At 44.3% G+C, this 19,233-nt stretch overlaps 1 protein-coding gene across 15 annotated transcripts in view; it reads left to right on the plus strand.

The window, feature by feature from the left end:
* CADPS (calcium dependent secretion activator) overlaps positions 1 to 19,233 on the plus strand; it is a 203,412-nt gene that overhangs the window by 102,296 nt on the left and 81,883 nt on the right. For all 15 annotated transcript variants that reach the window (XM_059480072.1, XM_059480074.1, XM_059480081.1 and 12 more), the window contains exons 10-12: positions 2,664 to 2,772; positions 3,765 to 3,977; positions 15,096 to 15,232. In XM_059480072.1, the coding sequence (XP_059336055.1) occupies positions 2,664 to 2,772; positions 3,765 to 3,977; positions 15,096 to 15,232 (459 nt within the window). The remainder of the gene's footprint in view (positions 1 to 2,663; positions 2,773 to 3,764; positions 3,978 to 15,095; positions 15,233 to 19,233) is intronic.

The following is a 19,233-nucleotide window of genomic DNA, read 5'->3' on the forward strand; positions in this document are numbered from 1 at the left end:
GAAATCCCAGCTGCTTTGTGAATTTGTCCCTCACTGGGCAGAGATTTCTCCTCTGTCTTCCTTCAGTTTCCTCTCTGTATCTGTGTTTTTTCCAATTACTCAAACCATTCATCTTGCCCATCCCATCTGCTCGCTCGCTCTCATACTCAGCTATGGTTCAGAGTGAACTCAGCAGGCTGTAAGATTAATTTCTGCTATTAACTGTTTCAGTTGTCTGGCCACTTCTGAGCTTTACAGAAAGCAGGCTCTGTAAAGCACAATATTTTGGAGGACTGGTGAAAGGCAAGTGCAATCTTCTCTTGACCCTACAGTGTTGTTCTGCAGCAAAGCACAACTGTGACATACTGAGCTTTCTAGAATCTCATTTTCTTGGGCTTGGCTTTGCCACTGCTTGTAAATGGAAGGAGCCACATGACACTGGTAGCCATGGCACCAGCTTCTCTCTGACCCCAAGCAGTAAATGCTCCAGGCAGCAGGATAGGGCACCCAGGCTGGTCTGCCAGTCCTTGAAGTCAGTGGCTTGAGTTGTTTAGGTGCAGGCACTCTGCATGGCACAGTTGGCACCTCTTCCAGAGGCCATCATTAGCTTTGTCCTCTCTCCAGCCTGATCCTTGGCTTGCTCCTGCCAGCAAGCTCAGTTCCTGAGCTTGGGCTTCTGAGCTGTGTGAGTAGAGAAGAAGTAGGACGTGAACCTGGATGAGCCCTGGCTTGCTGCCTATTGCAGACCCACCTGCAGGTTTCTCTTGAAGGTCTCTTCTAATAACAATGTTCTTTCAAGGAAATCCTGTGCATTCTAACAGGAGAGATCAGTCTGCTTTGCCTCTGTCCCAGGATGGCTCCACCAGAGCCTATTGTCTACACCTGTCATTTATAACCTTTAACATGAGAAATACAAGCTCTGAAATGCCCTTTTCCCTATGTTGCCACTGTGTTGCTATGATTGTCTTATTGATAGGCCAGAAGAATATTTTCTGTGTTCAAAGAGGAGTGGAATTACTTGTATATGAAGAAGAGCCCAAAATTCAGACCTCATGTTCAGGGTCAGAGAACAACAGCTGAACTACTGAATGAATTACCTGTTGCTGTAGACCATACAGGAAAAGCAAAAAAGCATTAGTGATATTAAGGTTCTCAATAAATGTCAGCACAGGTTAGCACTGACTCATTTCAGGAATTGCATTTATCATGCAGTCCCTGAAGTTCAGGCTGTCTAACACAGAGAAATCAAATCCTTACTGCTCAGACGAGATCTCTAGGATTTTCCCATAAATAAAGCACATTCCGGGGTTTCTCCAGGAGATGGCAGCAACATACTGCAAGTAGGACTGCCTGAACGGCACAGGAGTCTGAATGTTGTGCTGAGGGGCACTGGGTTATTTTCAGATTCCTTCGTGTTAATCTTTTTAATTTTTGTGTTGCCCATACGATGGTAGGCATGCAAAGTTCAGAACAGGGAATATGCACTGGTGTGCTCCTGCTATTGGTCTGCTACTTGTCAATCTTCCGTCAGTGCTGGTAGTTTTAAGGAAGATGCAAGATGCTTAAAGCATCGCTTTTAGTCTTACTCCCACAAATGTGTTAATGATAGAGTTTATTCTTAGGTGGCTTTTGGAGCTGTTCCTGGAGGAAGGCTCGGTGCAGGCAGGGCTGCTGGAGCAGGCTGGCAGCGAGCAGAAGCCCATAGAGGGCAGCAGTAAACCGAGTGGTGTCTGAGGGATGCTGTGCCAATAGACGGGTCCCCCGACTTCAATCAATTACATTTTATTAGTGAGAGATGCCACTAAAATAAGTGTTGCGTGTGTCTTTGTAGCCGAGCAATTTGACTGCAAACCCCTCAGCCCATCCGTGCTCCCATCTTTCAGGATCTCTCCCAGCTTCCAAAAAATGACAAACGCAATTCATTGCCACCCACCAGAGTTTTAAAGTTTCTTCCAGAGGTCAAGAAAATGTCCAGACGAATAAAATTACGTCAGGCGTCCAGGATGTGACACAACCTTAACAAAGTCATTTGAAATCATTTGACAGTAAATTTCCCTGTGAGTTCCTCGCCCGGGGCGCGGAGAATCCTCTCCTCCGCTGGCTGGATGAGCTCCTTGCCGGCCGTGCGGATCGCGGCGCGCCGGGAACGCGCGGGGCTGATGCGGCCTGATGGGCTCCTACGGGCGATGCCGAGCCCCGCTCAGCCCCGCAGCTGAGCCGCCTTCCGTCAAGAGCCTGACTTTGAATGTATCGTGTCATGCAGATGGTACCTCAGAGGAGTGAGAGCTGCCATTTACAGCACTGATGACAACAACTGCCGAGATCAGTGGCATCTTAAGATTGCTTTAATATGACTGGCACCTAGCAATTTAGCTCACATTGTTTGTGACAGGGTGTCACTCTTGCACTTGTCTGGGGATGAATGATAGAGGGTTTTAAGCCGTGGAGCTTCCTCTTTTGGAGGAAATTAAACCGCTGTATGTACTGATGCAGAGAATTAGGTGCGTGCTGCAGGAGGGTGTGCTAAGAGAGGGCTTTGAAAAGTTGAGTCTGTCTCTTTATCTGATGGGTCATGAGCATTCAAATTACTCCACCATCCCCCGTCCCTGCAAACACCGTGTAAGCGCTTTGGATTGCCTTGTGGTGGTCACCCGGTGCCATCTTAGGTTTGTGGTTTTCCTCAGGTTAGTCAATATACATTTGCTATGTGCAGCTACCGGGAGAAAAAAGCAGAACCTCAAGAGCTGCTGCAGCTCGACGGATACACTGTGGATTACACCGACCCGCAGCCAGGTACGGGTGGCAGCTCCCTCACCACTCCAAAGGGGCTCCCCTCTCTTCCTCTCCCTGCCTGCTGCTGAACTCTGATCAGCATTATTCTAAATATGTTTGTGTTTATATTGATCATTAGCAGTGCATGGCTTTACTATAAACAGATCTAAGGGACAGAGCTGGGAGTTGCACCAGAGGAGCGAAGGACTCATCTCTTCTGGGGAGCCTAAGTGAATTAGACACTTAAATCCCAATGGAATTTTACTGTGAGCTGAATGCTCAAATTAAGTAACGGTTCTAACCTGTGCCTTCAGATTATATTCCCTAAATAAAAGGCTAGCAGCTATGCTTGTCTTTGTTGTGGGCAAAGCCTGCCCCATTCTCACTAGGATGGATGTCAGTGCATGGAAGGGGCAGGGACAGAAAGCCCCTGGTACCTGGAGGTGCCTGTTGGTGGCTGAGACCCTTATTCAAGTGGACAAGCACCATTTTTCTTTTATTTCAGTGGGACAACTTGCTAAGCATGGCGATCCTTACCATGCCCTGGGTAATGGTGTCCCCAGAGGAGATGAGAAAAGATATAGTAGGTTGTTTATTCCCTTAATTCTCATATCAGGGAGATGGGAGGATGAGTGCCAAATCAGGGCAAAGAGAGAAATAAGGATATCACCCAAGGACCTTTTTCTGCAGTGTGAGCACTGATGCTTTCAGACTAATGGGGAACCTCCCTCTCAAACCCCATTTTTAATTGGGCTCCAGTGGTGCCCACATGGAACTTGCACAGATGGAGCTGTAGGTGAGAGAAACAATTAATCCAAGTGTGTTGGGGCATGTTTTAGTAATTGGGTTACCTGGGGACCTGTGGGCTGTGTTGCAGGAGAGGGGACTGAACTGGGGGCAGCATGGGACTGGGTAAAGAAACACCCAAGCAGTGGTGGGGTGGGAAACAGGGGGAGATCTCCTGGCTGGCCTCAAAGTCTGTGAAACTGCATTGTCACTTCCTTTCCTGCCAGGTTTGGATGGTGGCAGAACATTCTTCAACGCTGTGAAGGAAGGAGACACGGTGATTTTTGCGAGTGACGATGAGCAGGACCGAATCCTGTGGGTCCAAGCCATGTACAGAGCCACTGGCCAGTCTCACAAACCTGTGCCACCTACCCAAGTGCAAAAGCTAAATGCTAAAGGAGGAAATGTACCCCAGATAGATGCTCCAATCTCTCAATTTTGTAAGTAAACAAGTTCTCCTAGACAGCCAAAGTCTTTGATGGAAAGATTTTCTGCACTGATGTAAATCAATATTCACACTTGTGTTTCTGATTTCAAAACAAAATGTTTTTTCATTATGATAAAGCTTCTTTTTACATTAGTAGATCCAGAAGCAGTTAACCTGTGTGTTTGACAGAACCAAACCCAAGAAACAAAATTCCTTGGGGAACTTGTCAATGGATATTTTAAAGTGCAATACTTGATGGAGGAGAGAGACTGGGATCTGAGAGCCTGAGACCCACCTTGCCTTTCACAGACATGTGTTTTACCCCCACACAATAAATTGCACACCCAGATCAGAGCAATTCATTAGCACCATTAGCTGTCTGTCAAATGCATCATGTGCTCAAAACTACAGGTGCAAATCTTGCAAGTATGAAATGCACACACAAAAAGAGGTCTCCTGTTGAATATTCAACTGTAGGAAAACATATGGTATTTTTAACAGGTTGCTTTGCAGGCCAGTTAGATGTGAATTTAAAGCAATCATCTTTTAAGCTGTAGCTATGCTGCATGTCCTATGCAGTTACATACACTTTGCTTCATCTGAAATTTAGAGCAATTTCTTTTCTCTTGCAAATGCAATTTGATTATAAACCACATCAATGCCTCTTCACTCATTTTTCTTGAAGGTCTCAATCATCTGCAGCCCCTTTATTATGTAACATACAGCATGTCTTGGTAGTTTCAACAAAATTTAAGAATTATTATCATTAAATATAAGTAAAATAAGGAAAAGTGGTAAATATTAAAGAATTCTTCTGATTAAAATAGATTTCAGCGTTTTCAAATAGTCTCTGTAAAGCAGTTATGGAGTATATTGTTGTAAGGAACTCAGAAAATCTGAGCTTTCCTTATCGATAGCATTTGACCATCTTTTATATTTGTTTAACTTCTTCATGTCAGTATTTATAGAAAGTAGCAGTACAAGACATACAGCTGTATGACCAGTACTACAGCAGAAAACCTCTGCTTGCTGCTTTTTAATTTTTTTGTGTCTTCCACATGCCTCTGTGTTTTGGGCTCCCTTCTGCTTTGCCTTGCTGCTGCTGCAAGTGAAACGTGGTGTGATGCAGTGTGGTAACCTATAGTCAGTGTTTTCATTTCAGTGATCCTCATCCTCTTCATTGCAGTCACTGACTTTGGGAGTGCAAGGTGTAAACAGCAAGGGTTGGCAAGGAAGGACACTTCTCAGAAAGCCAAAATGGGAGGTGGGAATTGGCCTCTTGCAAGTGGGACATTTTCTGGCTGTGATAAGCCTCCAGGCCTGCCTGAGTTGTGCTGACCTGAGAGCATTCCCAGGGATTTATGTCCCCCTGCCCAGAATGTTTAATCAGAGAATTCGCAGAAGTAGCAGGCACAGGTCCTTCTACTGCTGCTTTTTCACATGCTAAAAGCCTTCAAAGCATAGCAAGGGGGAGTAACAGAGGGATTCTGCCCATGGCTCCCTCTCCTAACAAGTGATGCTGAAGGCTGCTCTAAGTTGTGGTGTTGGTGCACTGGGATGCACTCCTGTCCATCCCAGCATGATCCCTGCAGAGTAGGATCAGAGCAGAGAACATCAAACTGAGGAAACACCTTTTCTTCCACTCTTCTCCCATCCCTGCACACATCAAGCTCGGAGAATTTTTCCGCTGGGTAAATTCCTGATATTTATAGAGTTTTCAGTTCACCTGACCAATATGAAGGGTCAGGTGAGATGTTGCTTTCTAAGACACATCATAGCAGATGTAGCAAAATCTGCCAGGATTTTGAGGAGGAAAATGGATTGCCCGGGGCCGTGGACACTTGGGTGTATGATTCGCTTGCACAGCCAAGCCCTGTGTTTGTGGGAGAGCTGAACCTCTCTGCTTAGGGTACCTGGGGCGGAGAAGGGACAGCTGGCTTGTCCTAAACCTTGCCACAGATCAGGGAAGTCAGTGACTGGGCCCAGGAGTCAACTCTGCATCTGCATAGCCCAGCATGTCCATCAGAGCCTTGTGCTGCTTGTGGTCCTCCAGCCTCAGTCTGACTGTGCTCAGAGCTATAGACATGCCACAGGCTTGACCTTGTTTTTGCATTTCGCTCACTTGCCAGGAGGCAGGGCTCCCTCATCCTCGCTTCTGGTGAAAACAGCCAAGATTTCACCCCCTGGGCCCTCCAGGGCATTTGAGGGAGTCAGGATCTGACCTCAGTTTCTCTCACTTGTTCTGATGCCAATACCAGCTCCAAATCTGGATCATTTTGCTTTTTATAACACCACCACCCTCTTTCCATCCACAATGTCTTTTTCTGTAAGTTGCACAGCATCAGTCTCCCCTTTTTGCTGCAAGAGCTCGAAAAGCCTCTTGGATGTGTTGTGCCAAAGCCTGGGAGAGAGAGACTAGGTGGCTCATCAGTCCATCAGTGTGATGGCTTAATACTTGAGCATCTTCTGGGCTACTGTGTTTTGTCCTTGGTTTTCCTTCCTCCTCCCCCTTTTGATCTAGATCCCTCTGACAGGTCTTTGTGCACATCCTACAAGAGGAGGAGGGCAACATGCCATAATACACCTTCATCTCAACAGGAAAGGCTGCTCATTTTTCATATTTCAGCATGTATACATGGCAGTGCTCATTGCAAAAGTCATAGGGCACAACAGTTGATCCCAAGCATCAGTGAGTCATGCATGCCACATATGGGGAGTCCCAAATGCACAAATACATATCTCAGCTCCTTCAGTCTTGAAATCCGAACATACCAAGTATTGCATTTTTAAAAGGGTCTAGGTTTGTTATTGGTTTTGTATTTGGCTTGGGTGTTTTGGTTTGGGGTTTGGGTTGTGCTTTTTTTTTTTTTTTTTTTGCCTGCGGAAAGGTAAGGACTTCTGTGACACATTTTATTCTTGTATGTTTATCTCTATACCTGTCATATTTTTTATTTTCTTTGTGCTTATTAGAGGCTATGATGAATGAGGATGTGCAAAGAAGTAAATGTTAAGCCATTTGACGAGTAACTGTTGTTACAGCTTCCATGTCGTAGCAGTCCGAGACGGCTCATGCGCATGCATGCACACGCACAGAAAATCCAGCCCTCCGTGCCTGGCATGGAGCTGTCTGTGGCACAGAAACTTGGGAAGCACATATCTTGCTATTTGGGAAACTTGGGAGAAATAGTAAATTCCATTTGGCTCCCGCCTCTTTTGACTCAGTAAATATAAAGTTTGAGCAGCACTCAAATTCTCATCCGCAGTTCGATGGCAGCACTTGACTTAGAAGTAAACAGACAGCTCCGAACCAGGGTGGAGTTTATTTTATTTGCAATTTAAGTACTGAAAAAATAGATCCTGCTATTCATTAATTTTTGTATGACTTACAGTTCCTTTTATGTGGGTGAACAATACCTGTTAGAGTGAAAAGTTTTGCTTTTTTTGTTTTGCTACAATTTCAAAGAAAAACTCCATTTACACAAAGCTGTGCTTTTCTCCAGTGTTCGCATTATAAAAGAAAAAACTCCAAACTGTTCTTGTTTACTGTTGAAATCATTCACAGTATTATAGTCAATAATGCTGCCAATACATATTACACCTTTTGGCAATATTTAAGCTTCATAAAAGTGGTCACTTGTCTGAAAGCACCAATCTTTGTTCTGTGTTAGTGATGTATCAAAGAAAATTCCCAAACGTGCTCAACGTTTTTTTTTTCTTGAAACCCTTTTTTTTAACATGAAAGATTGGTCTGTACTTGTTTTACGTATCATTTGTGGTTATATTTAGTTTGTAATGTCTGTTTATATTTAATAACTGTTAATCACACCGTGTACAATGAGTTGGATGTTTTGAGAATTTGTGATGATTTGTTCCCCCATAATAAGTAGCGAGGTTTATCGAGCTGCTTGAGAAATTTTCAGCTATAAGTGGTTTTCTTTTTGGTTGGTTTGATTTTCTTTTGGTTTCTTTTTCATTCTTTGCTTGAACCCAAATATTTAGCTGCTAGGTTAGGGCTCCTGTCTGCTTTCCTGAGCCTTGTTGCTAGTCTTTATGTTATTCTGGTTTGTTCCTTCTTACCCTGCTAACTTCTAGCTGGACTCAAGGGTAAGTGCTTCCCTGTAGCTAGCACAGCTCAGATAATCAGACTAGATTATCTGACATATGCAATGTGCTTTTTTTTTTCTCTTAAATCTTTCTCATGTTTAGATTTTGTAGTACAAACTTTCCATGTTATTTTCCTGAATTGAGATTTGAAATGTAAGTTTCCATACTGAAATTGGGATGCATGTGATGTTTGCATAATTGCCTTCTCTCCCTGGCTTTCACATTGGCATCGAGTGATCCTCTTAGTAAAGCCAATCATTAACATTTCTATTTTTCATTCCAAGATGTAAATAGTAATTAACATCACAATAAAACTGTAAATAATACCTTCTTTTGTTTCATGGAAATTACATCTAGTTGACTGCTTCCTGCCTGAAAACAGATCATTTTGCACTCTGACAATATCCTTTCTCTCCGTGCCGATGATTAGCTTGGTGCAGCGCACCAGAGTGCAGGGCTAACCATGGACACCTCAAAGCATAGAAAGGTAGGGCAGGAGACCCCAAGAGACCCAGAGAAGGTGCAGGACTCCAGAGGAGGCCCCCAGAAACCCCTCCACGCATGCCCTGTGAAAAGAGCCCTGAATCATCGAGGTTAGATTAGCTCCTCTCCCATTAACTCGGCAGGGAATGATTTCAGCAGCCAGTGGCAGCTCTCTGGGTCACCCTGCATTTGGAGATGCTGGCCTTCCCTGACTTAAATGCATTTCTCAGGGTGCTGCTGTTTCCCCAAATTATTATAAATTGTTGTTTTAGCATGGGTCTCAGTCACCAATCAAAGCAGTGCTAGTCAAAAAATAAACCAGGGGAATTGCTATTTTACTTTTTCCCACTGGTATACCTACTTTGCAAAAGATAAAAGCCCAGACCTGTGCTGTAAGTAAAAATCCTTTATTGGTGTTAAAATATTCTGTAATATCTGGCGAGTGCCTGCTTTCCTTAGGAGGGAATAGCATCAGTGGGTCATGAGAGCTGGCAAATATGTATCCGGAGTATCTGAATGCAATTATGAGAAGGAACAGGCGATGTCATCCCTCTTGGCCATCAACAAGACTCCTTTTTTCCTTCCTCCTCCTTTTATTTATTTTTTCTTCTTTTTTCCTATGTGTGAGTATGTGCGTGTGTGTACAAATATCCCCCTGGGTAGCAGGCAGAATTCCTTCTCAGCAGACACTTTCTTTTTTCTTTCTTTATTTTGTTTTCTAAATGTTTGGATTTCCAAAGAGAATTCTTATCAGACTTTACTGCAACAAAAAAAAAAACCCACAAAAGTTTAATTTCAATGAAATACAGATTTTTGCCACTTTGAAAGAAAGAAAGAAAGAGTGAATGAATGAACGAATGAATGAACCTGGGTTTGGCAACATTACATGTATTTGCACTACAATGCATCGCTATCTTATTAGATTATTAGTTTTGTGCTTTAATTGCTTTACTTTTTTAGATAGTTAAAGATATCATGAGAACGCTGCTGTGTCTTCTGTATTGTCAACTTGCAGATGCTTCATTGCAGGAATGCAGAATTAAAATGTTAAATCAGTCTCATAACCTGCATGAATTTAAAACTAGCCTGTAAATCTCTTTTACATTCTTAAGAAGCCTGGAACTCTAACTTATGAAATACAAATTCACAGGTTTCTGCAGCCATCCAATTCAAAATATTTTAAGTAGTTATAACGATGCTGTGAAACAATGTTTTATATTATAAATAGCTGTTCTAAAACTGTGTTTTTAACTTGCCACACAAGGAATTATGTAAGTGCATACTACAAATTCTTATTCATCTAACTGCCAATCCTTAGACAACTTAGATTGCAATTCAGTGCCTGGTGTGTCTGGTGATTTACAGGAGCATTCATAACAATTTATTAAAATTCTAACTGAAGCAGAAAAGAATTTGTTTGCAGCAGGGAAAGAGCCATAAGCCACCGGAATAAACAGCCCATTATATTTAAACCTGTCTTGTAACATGCAATAATATGAAGGGGAGAAGAAAGAGCCCTTGGCTCTGCAGCTGAGAGGCAAATTGAGGCTCCTGCAGCAGCCACAGCTCCGCACAGGGAGCAGGTTTGGGGAGCAGGTCTGGGGAGAAAGTTTGGGGAGAAAGTTTGGGGAGGAGGTTTGGGGAGCAGATTTGGGGAGCAGGTTTGGGGAGGAGGTTTGGGGAGCAGGTTTGGGGAGGAGGTTTGGGGAGCAGGTTTGCAGAGCCCTGAGCACACACACATCACTTCTCAGAGGTAGCAATGCCACAGTGAGGAGGGGATGTGGGAAGTCACCATCCAGCACTGCCAGCAGTTCAATCCACCTGGTGCTTTAATCCAGGTACAGGGATTCAGTGTTTCCCCCTCCAGAACATCAGTATTTGCTAGTGAAGTCTCTTGCTCCGCACAGGCAAAAAAAATGGGGTTTTCAGGCACTTCCTTGGGTATTTCTTTAACAAGTCACAGTCCAAACGTGTCTGTGAGCAGGAGTTGCCCCTCAGGGCAGGCAGTGGGTTGCAGTGGGCACTCCATGAGCCACCTGCCGTGGTGCATTGCTGGCCAGGCTGGAAAAGTTCTCCCACTTTGCTCAGCCAGGCCAGCAGAGACTTTTCTAGAAATATCTGTAAATGAATAGCTGCCATCAATCATTGTCATTCCTTTATTTCATGTCTCCTGATGAGGTTGACTAGTGTCATTGTTTGTTACTGTCCAAACCACATCTTCATTCTTGTAATGTCAAGCAGATATGACAAGCACACATTTTCCAGATGAGTAAGATACAAAGTCACCTTTTAATTTACAGTTGTTTGGGTTTTTGTTTGTTTGGTGGATTTTTATTTTCTTGCAACAGGGAAATGTGTTGTAAATTTCAGTTGCCTTTGGTACTAAAACAAAGTCACTCATTAATGAAAAGAAACAAACTGGAGTAAGAAATTCTTACAATAAAATGGCTACCTAAAGCCTTTTATAACAAGAATTCTTTTATGGAGCTTGTCCCCCGCTATTAACTTCACTGCTCTCAAAGCGAAATCTGCCAAAATTATTGCTGGAGCAAAAGAAATGCAGAGAGCAGGGAAATACATTTAAGAAAAAAAAAAAAAAGAATGAGAGATTTGACTGGTTTGTCTCTTCCTTTTTAAATAACAGATAGATTAAGAGAAATACAGCCCTCAGAGAACCAAAGAGTGGGACAGTCCTTTGGTTTCCTTGATTCTTGTTACTGTGAAATCTTTGTGTTCCTGACACTGGCAGATTTTTAAGATTCTGATTTCAAACACATGTAGGGAGGGTGTGTATGACAGGGGTCCAGTTAATGGAGTCAGCACAAAATGCAAACTGGATAAAAATGGACAAAATAAACCCAGCAGTATTTTAAAAAGGCAGTAATGCAGGGGACCAAATGTTCTATAAAAGGCCAGAGTCTGCAGTTTTGCAGAAGAAAGGTTTGTGGAGCCTGTGCTGGCCATGTCCCTCCACTGGCAGCCTCCCTCCTGAGACCACCATCGAACACCTTTCAGCTGCAGTTGTGTGCAGCTTGTCTAAATATGTAAGATAACTTTTGTGGGCCTGCATCAGCATTTCAGCTGGGGCCCCGAACAAAGAAACACCAGCAAGCTTGGCACGGCACCTTGGGAAGGGATTGCAAATTACTGGAGCATCATATAACTTTCTTTCTTTGGTTTCTCCTTCCTTTTTAGCTAGAGTAACAGAGCAGGGTCAAAAAAGCAGCTGTATTTGACTGAAACAATTAATTTAAAGTACTTTAAAATTGGCTGTACAGTTTGGGTGTGAACATTAGCAATTCTTGTTTTGTACTTTAAAGTCACATTCAAACTGTATAGGCCATTTTGAAAGAAGGTGGATTAAACATAAAATTTATTTCAGATGTTGGCATTATTGTAAATTGCAGATATTTGTCTGAAGCAGAGTAATAATATATTTAGAGCTGTTATTTTCTTTTTTGTGTTGCCTACGAAGTTTAATGTTTTTGGTATAATTTGATTAATGAATTTCATTTTTAAAAGTGAGCCCATTGGAAAAATCAAATGCAAAAATAATTGCAAAGTGTATGGGATGTTTATTTAGAATAATTAAGGGAAGATGAGTTTAGTATAGGATTGACTTCTTTAACCTGCTCCTTATTTTTAAGAATTTTGGCCCAATTAAGCATCTGGCCCAGAGCTGATACTCCAATTAAAAGAAATACACATTTGTATTCCCATTCTCCACAGACATCTCCAGTTCCCATTGTGACAGCTGTGTCCCCTGGGTGGGTGATGTGCACCCACCCAGCCCTGCATCTCTGCTGGTGCAAAATGGTTTGGCCATGCAAGAGCTGAGGCGCTGGGCTGTGCAGGGAGAGCTGCAGCTGCTCATCCTCCTTCCCATGGCAGAAATCCACATTTTAAATCACTGACTGAGCAGAAGTCATGTGCATAATGCTTTTCTGGTCACTTGAGCTCACACAGTGCCATGTCTGATGTCTCTCTCTTCATGTGGTTGTTCTGATGAGGAGAGATTTGGGGCAAATGAGCTTTCGAGCAGGCACCCAACGGAAGATGTGGCTTCAAAGTGTTTAATGAAAGTAAAATTGCCCCTGATTATGGCCAGTTGTGAAGGACATTTAATCACTGTGTCTGTTCTCACGCTTGTCAGGGAAGTGTCTGTGCCCCTGCCTTGGGCAGGGTGATTGTAAAAAGCCCAGCCAGACCCTCAGCTCTGTGGAAGCCAGCGGCACTTCAGTCGGTTCCCACCAGCAGAAGGTCTACTCTGTGCCCACCTTGCTCAGAGAATGTAAAATGGAAAAAAGCTTATTAGTCTGGAATAAAAAATACTCATTTCAAACATGCTTTCTAGCACATATGCTCAAAAAGGTTCACCAGCTAAAGGGCTAGAGGACTCTTCCAATTTCCAGCTGATTTACTCGGCTCTCAGAGCCTCGTTGGCTGAGCAGGAGGATTGACAGTGTATCGGGGCTCCTAATTGAAAAGTAATAAAATCTCTGAGCAAAACTGGCAAATGAAGGCCTCCAGCCAATTTGTCAGCTTGCAGTCAACTCCGAGGAGCCGGGCAGAGCAGCAAGCCATTAAAAATAGTCTGATAATAGCTGCTAAAACATTTTCCGGGCACCGGGGATGGAATGAAAACAGCACAGCCGAACTCTTTGGGAACGAATGCAATCAAATCCATCTTGGCCCAAAGGGACAGAGACAATGGGGCAGAAAGCTGTCAAAACAGACAGGAGCCAGTCTGTGCTGCAGGCCACAGGGCTGGGTGGGCTTCACATCCCATGGCCAGGGAGGCTGCAGAGGTGCCATGGAGGTGATGTGCTCCCCAGGGAGGTTGTTCCCATCCCCTGAGCCAGCCCTTGTGCTGCCACCTCACTCAGCACCATCAGCAGCTGCTTCTGCCCTGGTGCTGAATGCACAGCAGGGAGAGGGAGGGGTTTGGGTCCTGGGAGAGAGGCTGGGTTAGGAGTCAGCAGGGCCCCAGCACATACAGGGGAGCAGACCCTCAAAAATTAATCCTCTGTAGGAAAAACATCAGTGTTTATTCAGTGTGGTTGTAGTGAGGAAAATTGCCAGCTACAGCTGAATTAAGTATTGCTAGCAGCTAATTGAAATGTTACATGTTTCAATTTGTCTGATTTCTTTCCAGTGAGTGATGTTATTTATACAGTTTGTATATAGATAACGACAGACTATACAGAAAATGTAAAGATTGCTACCAATGATCATTACTATGTGAGAGCACTGACACAAATGAGGTATTTGGAAAGACATACCATCCTTCATGGCTAAATATTGAATAGAAAAACATATATCAAAGAACATTCTCACTGTCATTTAAAACTTTTTTTTTTCTTTTTAATTAAGGATTTTTGGGTTTTTTTTTTCTGGTAAAGAGGGATTTTGTTTTAAAACAAATACAGTTACCATATACTCCTGCTGCGGAAAACTGCATTTTTGTGTCCTTTCAGCCACATTGTTTCAAGGCCACCCAGTTCCCCTAGGAGGCTATAAACAGGGGAAGGATTTAAATCCTATTTTCTTTGTCGAGGATTTGGCAAGAACCCATATAGTAGGAAGCTGAGCACAGACAAAACCAAGTGAAAGGTGTCCTTTAATTCCCCAGTGGCTGCTAGAACAAAACCTGCTCCCAGCGGGGTCCTGGCTGGCCGCACCCAGGCTGGCTTGGAGGCTTCATTTCAACTGCTGAATTCGGTGTAGTTTAGTTAACCATGTTGAGATTAATTAATTAGCCCCTAGGAGTTAGTGCCCATAAACGTCACCCAAAGCAGAGAAGTGTGAATACGTTGAGGCTGTTAATTCACCCAAAAATGGCAGCTTGTAATCTAGGCAGAGGAAATTCAGTCTCTCCATCGGGATGACTGGCAGCTCCGACGCTCTGTCGGGTTACTGCCTCTGTGACAACAAACTACATATCAATTTAACTTCTTAGCAATGCTTAAAAGAGCATCTTTTTATTTCAGTGAGGTAGCATTTAAAGTTGCTGTTAGGAAAAAAAAATTGCCGTGGGGAAGACAAACATTGGCATTTGGAGAAAGAACAACGTAACTGGTGTGATACCTAGAAAACCTAGTAAATGTAGAGGGAAAAAGCTGTAACTTCATTAGAATGGCAGAATCTATTACAATTAACCACAAGTATCTAAATAGGAGCTAATTTACTCATGTGAGCCAAAATTCTGTTAACTCATAGCCTATTGTAAGATGCAGAGTGAATTCATACGTTTGTGTTCTGGTTTTAAGTACAGAATAAATGCACTATAATGAGCAGTTGACAAGATGTTAATTCTAAAATCTTTTGCCTAGATACAATAATATAGTCCATAACTGATGCAAGTTGACAATGGGAGTGAAGTGTACTGTATAGCCTGCAAAGAGAAAACTTAATGGCAATGGAGGGAAGAGGAGATACTTGGCTTTCATGCTTCATACTGTATATTTTTTTCTGTTATATTTGTCAACTAAAATGTCTTATATCTCTCTAAATGGTGTCTTTCTCTATATGTATAAATGAACAGATGCAGATAGAGCTCAAAAGCATGGCATGGATGAATTTATCTCTTCCAATCCCTGTAACTTTGACCACGCTTCACTCTTTGAGATGGTTCAGCGCCTCACTTTGGACCACAGACTTAATGATTCCTATTCTTGTCTGGCAAGTATATTCTTTGGTCTCTAGTGATATAAACATCAAGCAGCAAAGTCAAAGCTAGTGCGACTGGGGGCTAATCCCCCTGTTGCTGGAAGATTGACTTCTGTTTACACCAGGTTTGAATTTGGCCCAGAGGTATTTTCTTTTGAGAGGCTGCCTGCAGTGAACTGACTGCTGTTCTTCTCCAGTCGCACTGTCTTTATCATTTCTGTTTGCAATGTTTAAAATGTTTCTTCCTGCAAAGAGAAACTCCAGTGTGGGAATGTGAAGTAGAGAGCAGTGTTTTGCAGCCTCCTGCACTGCCTTCCAGAGTCTTCTGGATGAAAGAACAGGGAAAAGATGACTGTCTGGTACCACCTCCCATGTCAATGGAGTCCCACCAGGAATAACTGTGGCCCAGCTTTGTGTCTCTTTATGAGCAGGGGTCCCAAGCAGGTAACAGATGGGACTGTGTGGATAACTGCAGTGCTGCTGCAGTCTGTCCATGCTCAATAGTTGCATGCCCATCCTGAGTACTCCCATGTGCAGCAGTTGCAGTTCTTTGCCCACTGTAGGACAGTGGCACTGAGATGTTCCAGGACAGCTTGTAGCCTTTGGCTGGGGTGCAGCGCTTGGGGACTCTTATGTCCTGTAAGGGCTTAAATAACAAATAACCAATGAGCAATTAACTTTTAGCAGTTTCAGTGAGGAGGATGAAGAGGCTCTTAGTTTTTGAGAAAACAACAGGATTCATCCTTTCTGGAGCATCCTGAAACAGAGGACATGTCCTGAACATGGCATGGGACGGGTTCTGACCTGCTGCCCTCCCACTGTTGCACGGGGTGGCACAGGGGTGTCATGGTGGGCTCCTTCAGCAGAAAGACCACGCTGTGCCAAGAGCCTTTGCCAGCTGTGCAGTCCCTGCAGCTCCTGAGTGCCTTGCTGTTAAAAGCAGCAACCTGGGAACACAGCTGAGCAGTTGGCAAGGAGGCTGTCAGTCTCAAATCTGCCCTCCATGTCCCCCTCCACCATGGTGCTCCTCTCCCTGCCCTGCTCCTTGTACCACACAAAGGGCCAATCTCCTCTGAAGGACTGAGGTCCAGTAAATGCCACTAGCAGTAATGAATTGTCACCTTCCTAAGGAGAGGCAGAGCTAGGAGGAACAGTTGTGGACATCCCCTGAGGTAAGGATGGGTGGGGGAAGGCTGCACTTTACCTGCAGATTCCCAAGTGGTACAAGTAGGCTTGGTGGGAGCATTGTCAGACCTGCAGCAGGTTCCTCACTGGTTCCATCAAGGTCCTTGCTCTGGCAGGCAGTGACTTTGGCATGCAGCTTCTGCTCCCCACGCATGGCTGACCCTAGGAAGACCATCCCCATCCATGCATGTCTGAGAGGTTGGCTTGCTGCTGGTTTGTCTCTGTGCAGTCTTGGGCCTGGTGAGAAAGCTGTGGCCGTTGAACTGAACTCATGGAGAGGTGAGAGGCCATCACTGAAAATGATTAACAATGTTTTTCTTCAAGAAACCCACCAGCCGCACTTCTGCTTGTTATGGAGATGTTTAGGCCCTTGCTAGAAGCTACCAGAGCGGTGGAGCTCCCCTCAGCACCAAGACTCATCCTCTTCAGAGTGGAGCATCACCAATTAACCATCTTCTTTCAAATCACCCATTGCAGTGTTGTAAGGAACAGAATAATGGCCTGTGTTCACCTATGCTTGGTTTCACGTGCTTCTTGACTTACTTTGCCATGTTTTTGTCCTGATGATGGTGTAAAAACAGAGTGCCCTCAAAAACTGCAAAGAGCCCCCACTGTTCTTGCTGTGCCATTGGAATGTTGGTGATAGCACTGTGCTGAGTTGGCTGGAGGAGCTGTGAGCCCGTGGTAAGCCTGCTCTGTCCACTGTGTGCCACTGGGCGATTCTTACTCCCTACAGGACGTTCCATGCAAGGTCCCACAGAGTTTTGCCTCGTCACACCTCTTGTTGTTTTCAAATGTGGACGTGGAGGTGCCAGGGAAGACTTAACCCTGGCACAGAGGATAACTCAGCATTGCTTCCTTTCTGTGGAACCAGGTTAAACAACACTATTGTGAGCCCAGTCGCAGGCTGAGCCAGGCATCCCTAGGAAAACAAAGAGCCTGGCTGACTCATCCCAACCATGGCAGAAGTGATGTTTACTGGCAGAGAGCTCTGTGCTGGGGAGGGGGAAGAACACTTTCTACAGAGCTTGCACAGGGGTCTTGCCCATCATCCACAAATTGCTAATACAGTCACACTCAGAGGATTTCCTGGACTTCTGAGAAGAGTATTTAGCTGTTCCAGCTTAGTATGGACCCTACGCATGCGTGGGTCTTCATTCTTTCACTTGGACGTGTGTGTTGTTTCTGAAACTGCCCTCCAACTCTTCCCAAGACTTCCCTACCCACTGCCAGCATCCAGCTCACACAGCCATCTCTCTGCTGGAGCTGTATTGCCCATGATGTGTCAGCATTCGTGTAATTTGTATTATACAGCACATCACGTACCACAGGAAGGTCTTCAGAGTACCCACCCTGAGATGATGTGAAGGAGGCAGGTTAAGAGATCCGTGAAGCAGGCCACCAAGATTAAATTCTCTTAGATTTCCTATGATAAATGGGAAAATTCAGCTACTGAAATGTGTAATTTCCCTCACAAACTCTGGTTTTCTCCAAAGTTGCATTTGCCTCTAGACAACCGGCCTGTGTGTCACCAGCCCTGATTCAGACTTGCTTTTCCCAGCTCCAGAGCTCCCCTGGCATTCCCTGCTGGTGCCTGGGATGTGCCTCCTTATCAGAGCAGTTCAGCCTGCTGAACAGTCAGTGGAGCTCCCTGTGCTCTGTGCCCTTTCTCCATTGTCCCTTCTAGGTTTCCTCATTGGGGACAATCTGAGGCCACACTGAGCTGCACCTATCTACACTGCGGACAGACATCCCATGTGTGGCAGCTGCATTTGCCAGGCTGGCTGGGTGCCAGCTTGTTGGGCCAAGCAAATCTTCAGCAAGAGCCAGAATCTGCCTGAAGATGTTGGGGATCTCTTTGAATACTGCTTTTCATCAAACCTTGGGGATTTATCTAGGGCTGTGGGGAGCAGCATTTACTTGCTCCATTGGATCCCCATTCCACAGCAAGTGTTTTATTTCCTACCTCTACCATGCAAGTGAAGACCTCCTGGTCCTCCTGGGGCTCTGGATCTGCTGCCTGTGCTCTCCTGAGGTCTGGGGCTCATCACTGAACCTCTGATCTCTGCTCATGCTTCCCCTCATGGCACCATGGCAGCAACTATGGGTGTTTACCATCTTCCCTTCTGTTCTCCTGAGAACATCACAGACCCCAGCTCAGGGGAGCAATGTGGCATGCTCCAGATCGCTGGGTTCAGCCTCTGCTTCCTTTGCCTCAGACTCTGATACTTGACTCCAGTGAAATCAGTGCCAGCCTTCCCATCACTGTCAGTAGAGCCAAGATTTCACCCCATAGGGAGACATGAGTTCTTTCTTTGTACTAGGTGAATATAACAATTTCAACTGCACTTCTACCCCTATATCCAAAAACAGAGCAATCATGGCATTTCCATATTTTTACCGTGCCTGATCACCAAAGACACAACAAGAGACAAGAGATGGTTTAAGGATGTAACAAACAGGCAACATAAAGAACGCCAAAATCAAGCATAATACCACCAACCAAAAAGCAGACAAAAATACCATCAAAAGTGGTGAAGGCAAATATACCCCTCCCAAAAAATAGCCTTCCAGAGGGCTGTCCCATCTGCATTGTTCTGTGTCTTCATTTTGAAATGTGCACTTCTAGTGATCCCAGCACTGTAGCTACTCCCTATATCTATCATTTTCCCCTCATTATTTTAATTCTTTTCTCAATCTGTTTTGGAGTTGGCCCAATAAGGATGAGCAAATCCTTCTCTATGTCTTTGAGCTCTTAATTGATATTTCTTCAACTCTTTTCAAAGCAGCTATTTTGGCATCTAGAAAAGATTTGGTGTCATCTGAGT

Source organism: Ammospiza nelsoni, chromosome 11 (genome assembly GCF_027579445.1).
Source record: "Ammospiza nelsoni isolate bAmmNel1 chromosome 11, bAmmNel1.pri, whole genome shotgun sequence".
In the NCBI taxonomy this organism is placed as follows: domain Eukaryota; kingdom Metazoa; phylum Chordata; class Aves; order Passeriformes; family Passerellidae; genus Ammospiza; species Ammospiza nelsoni.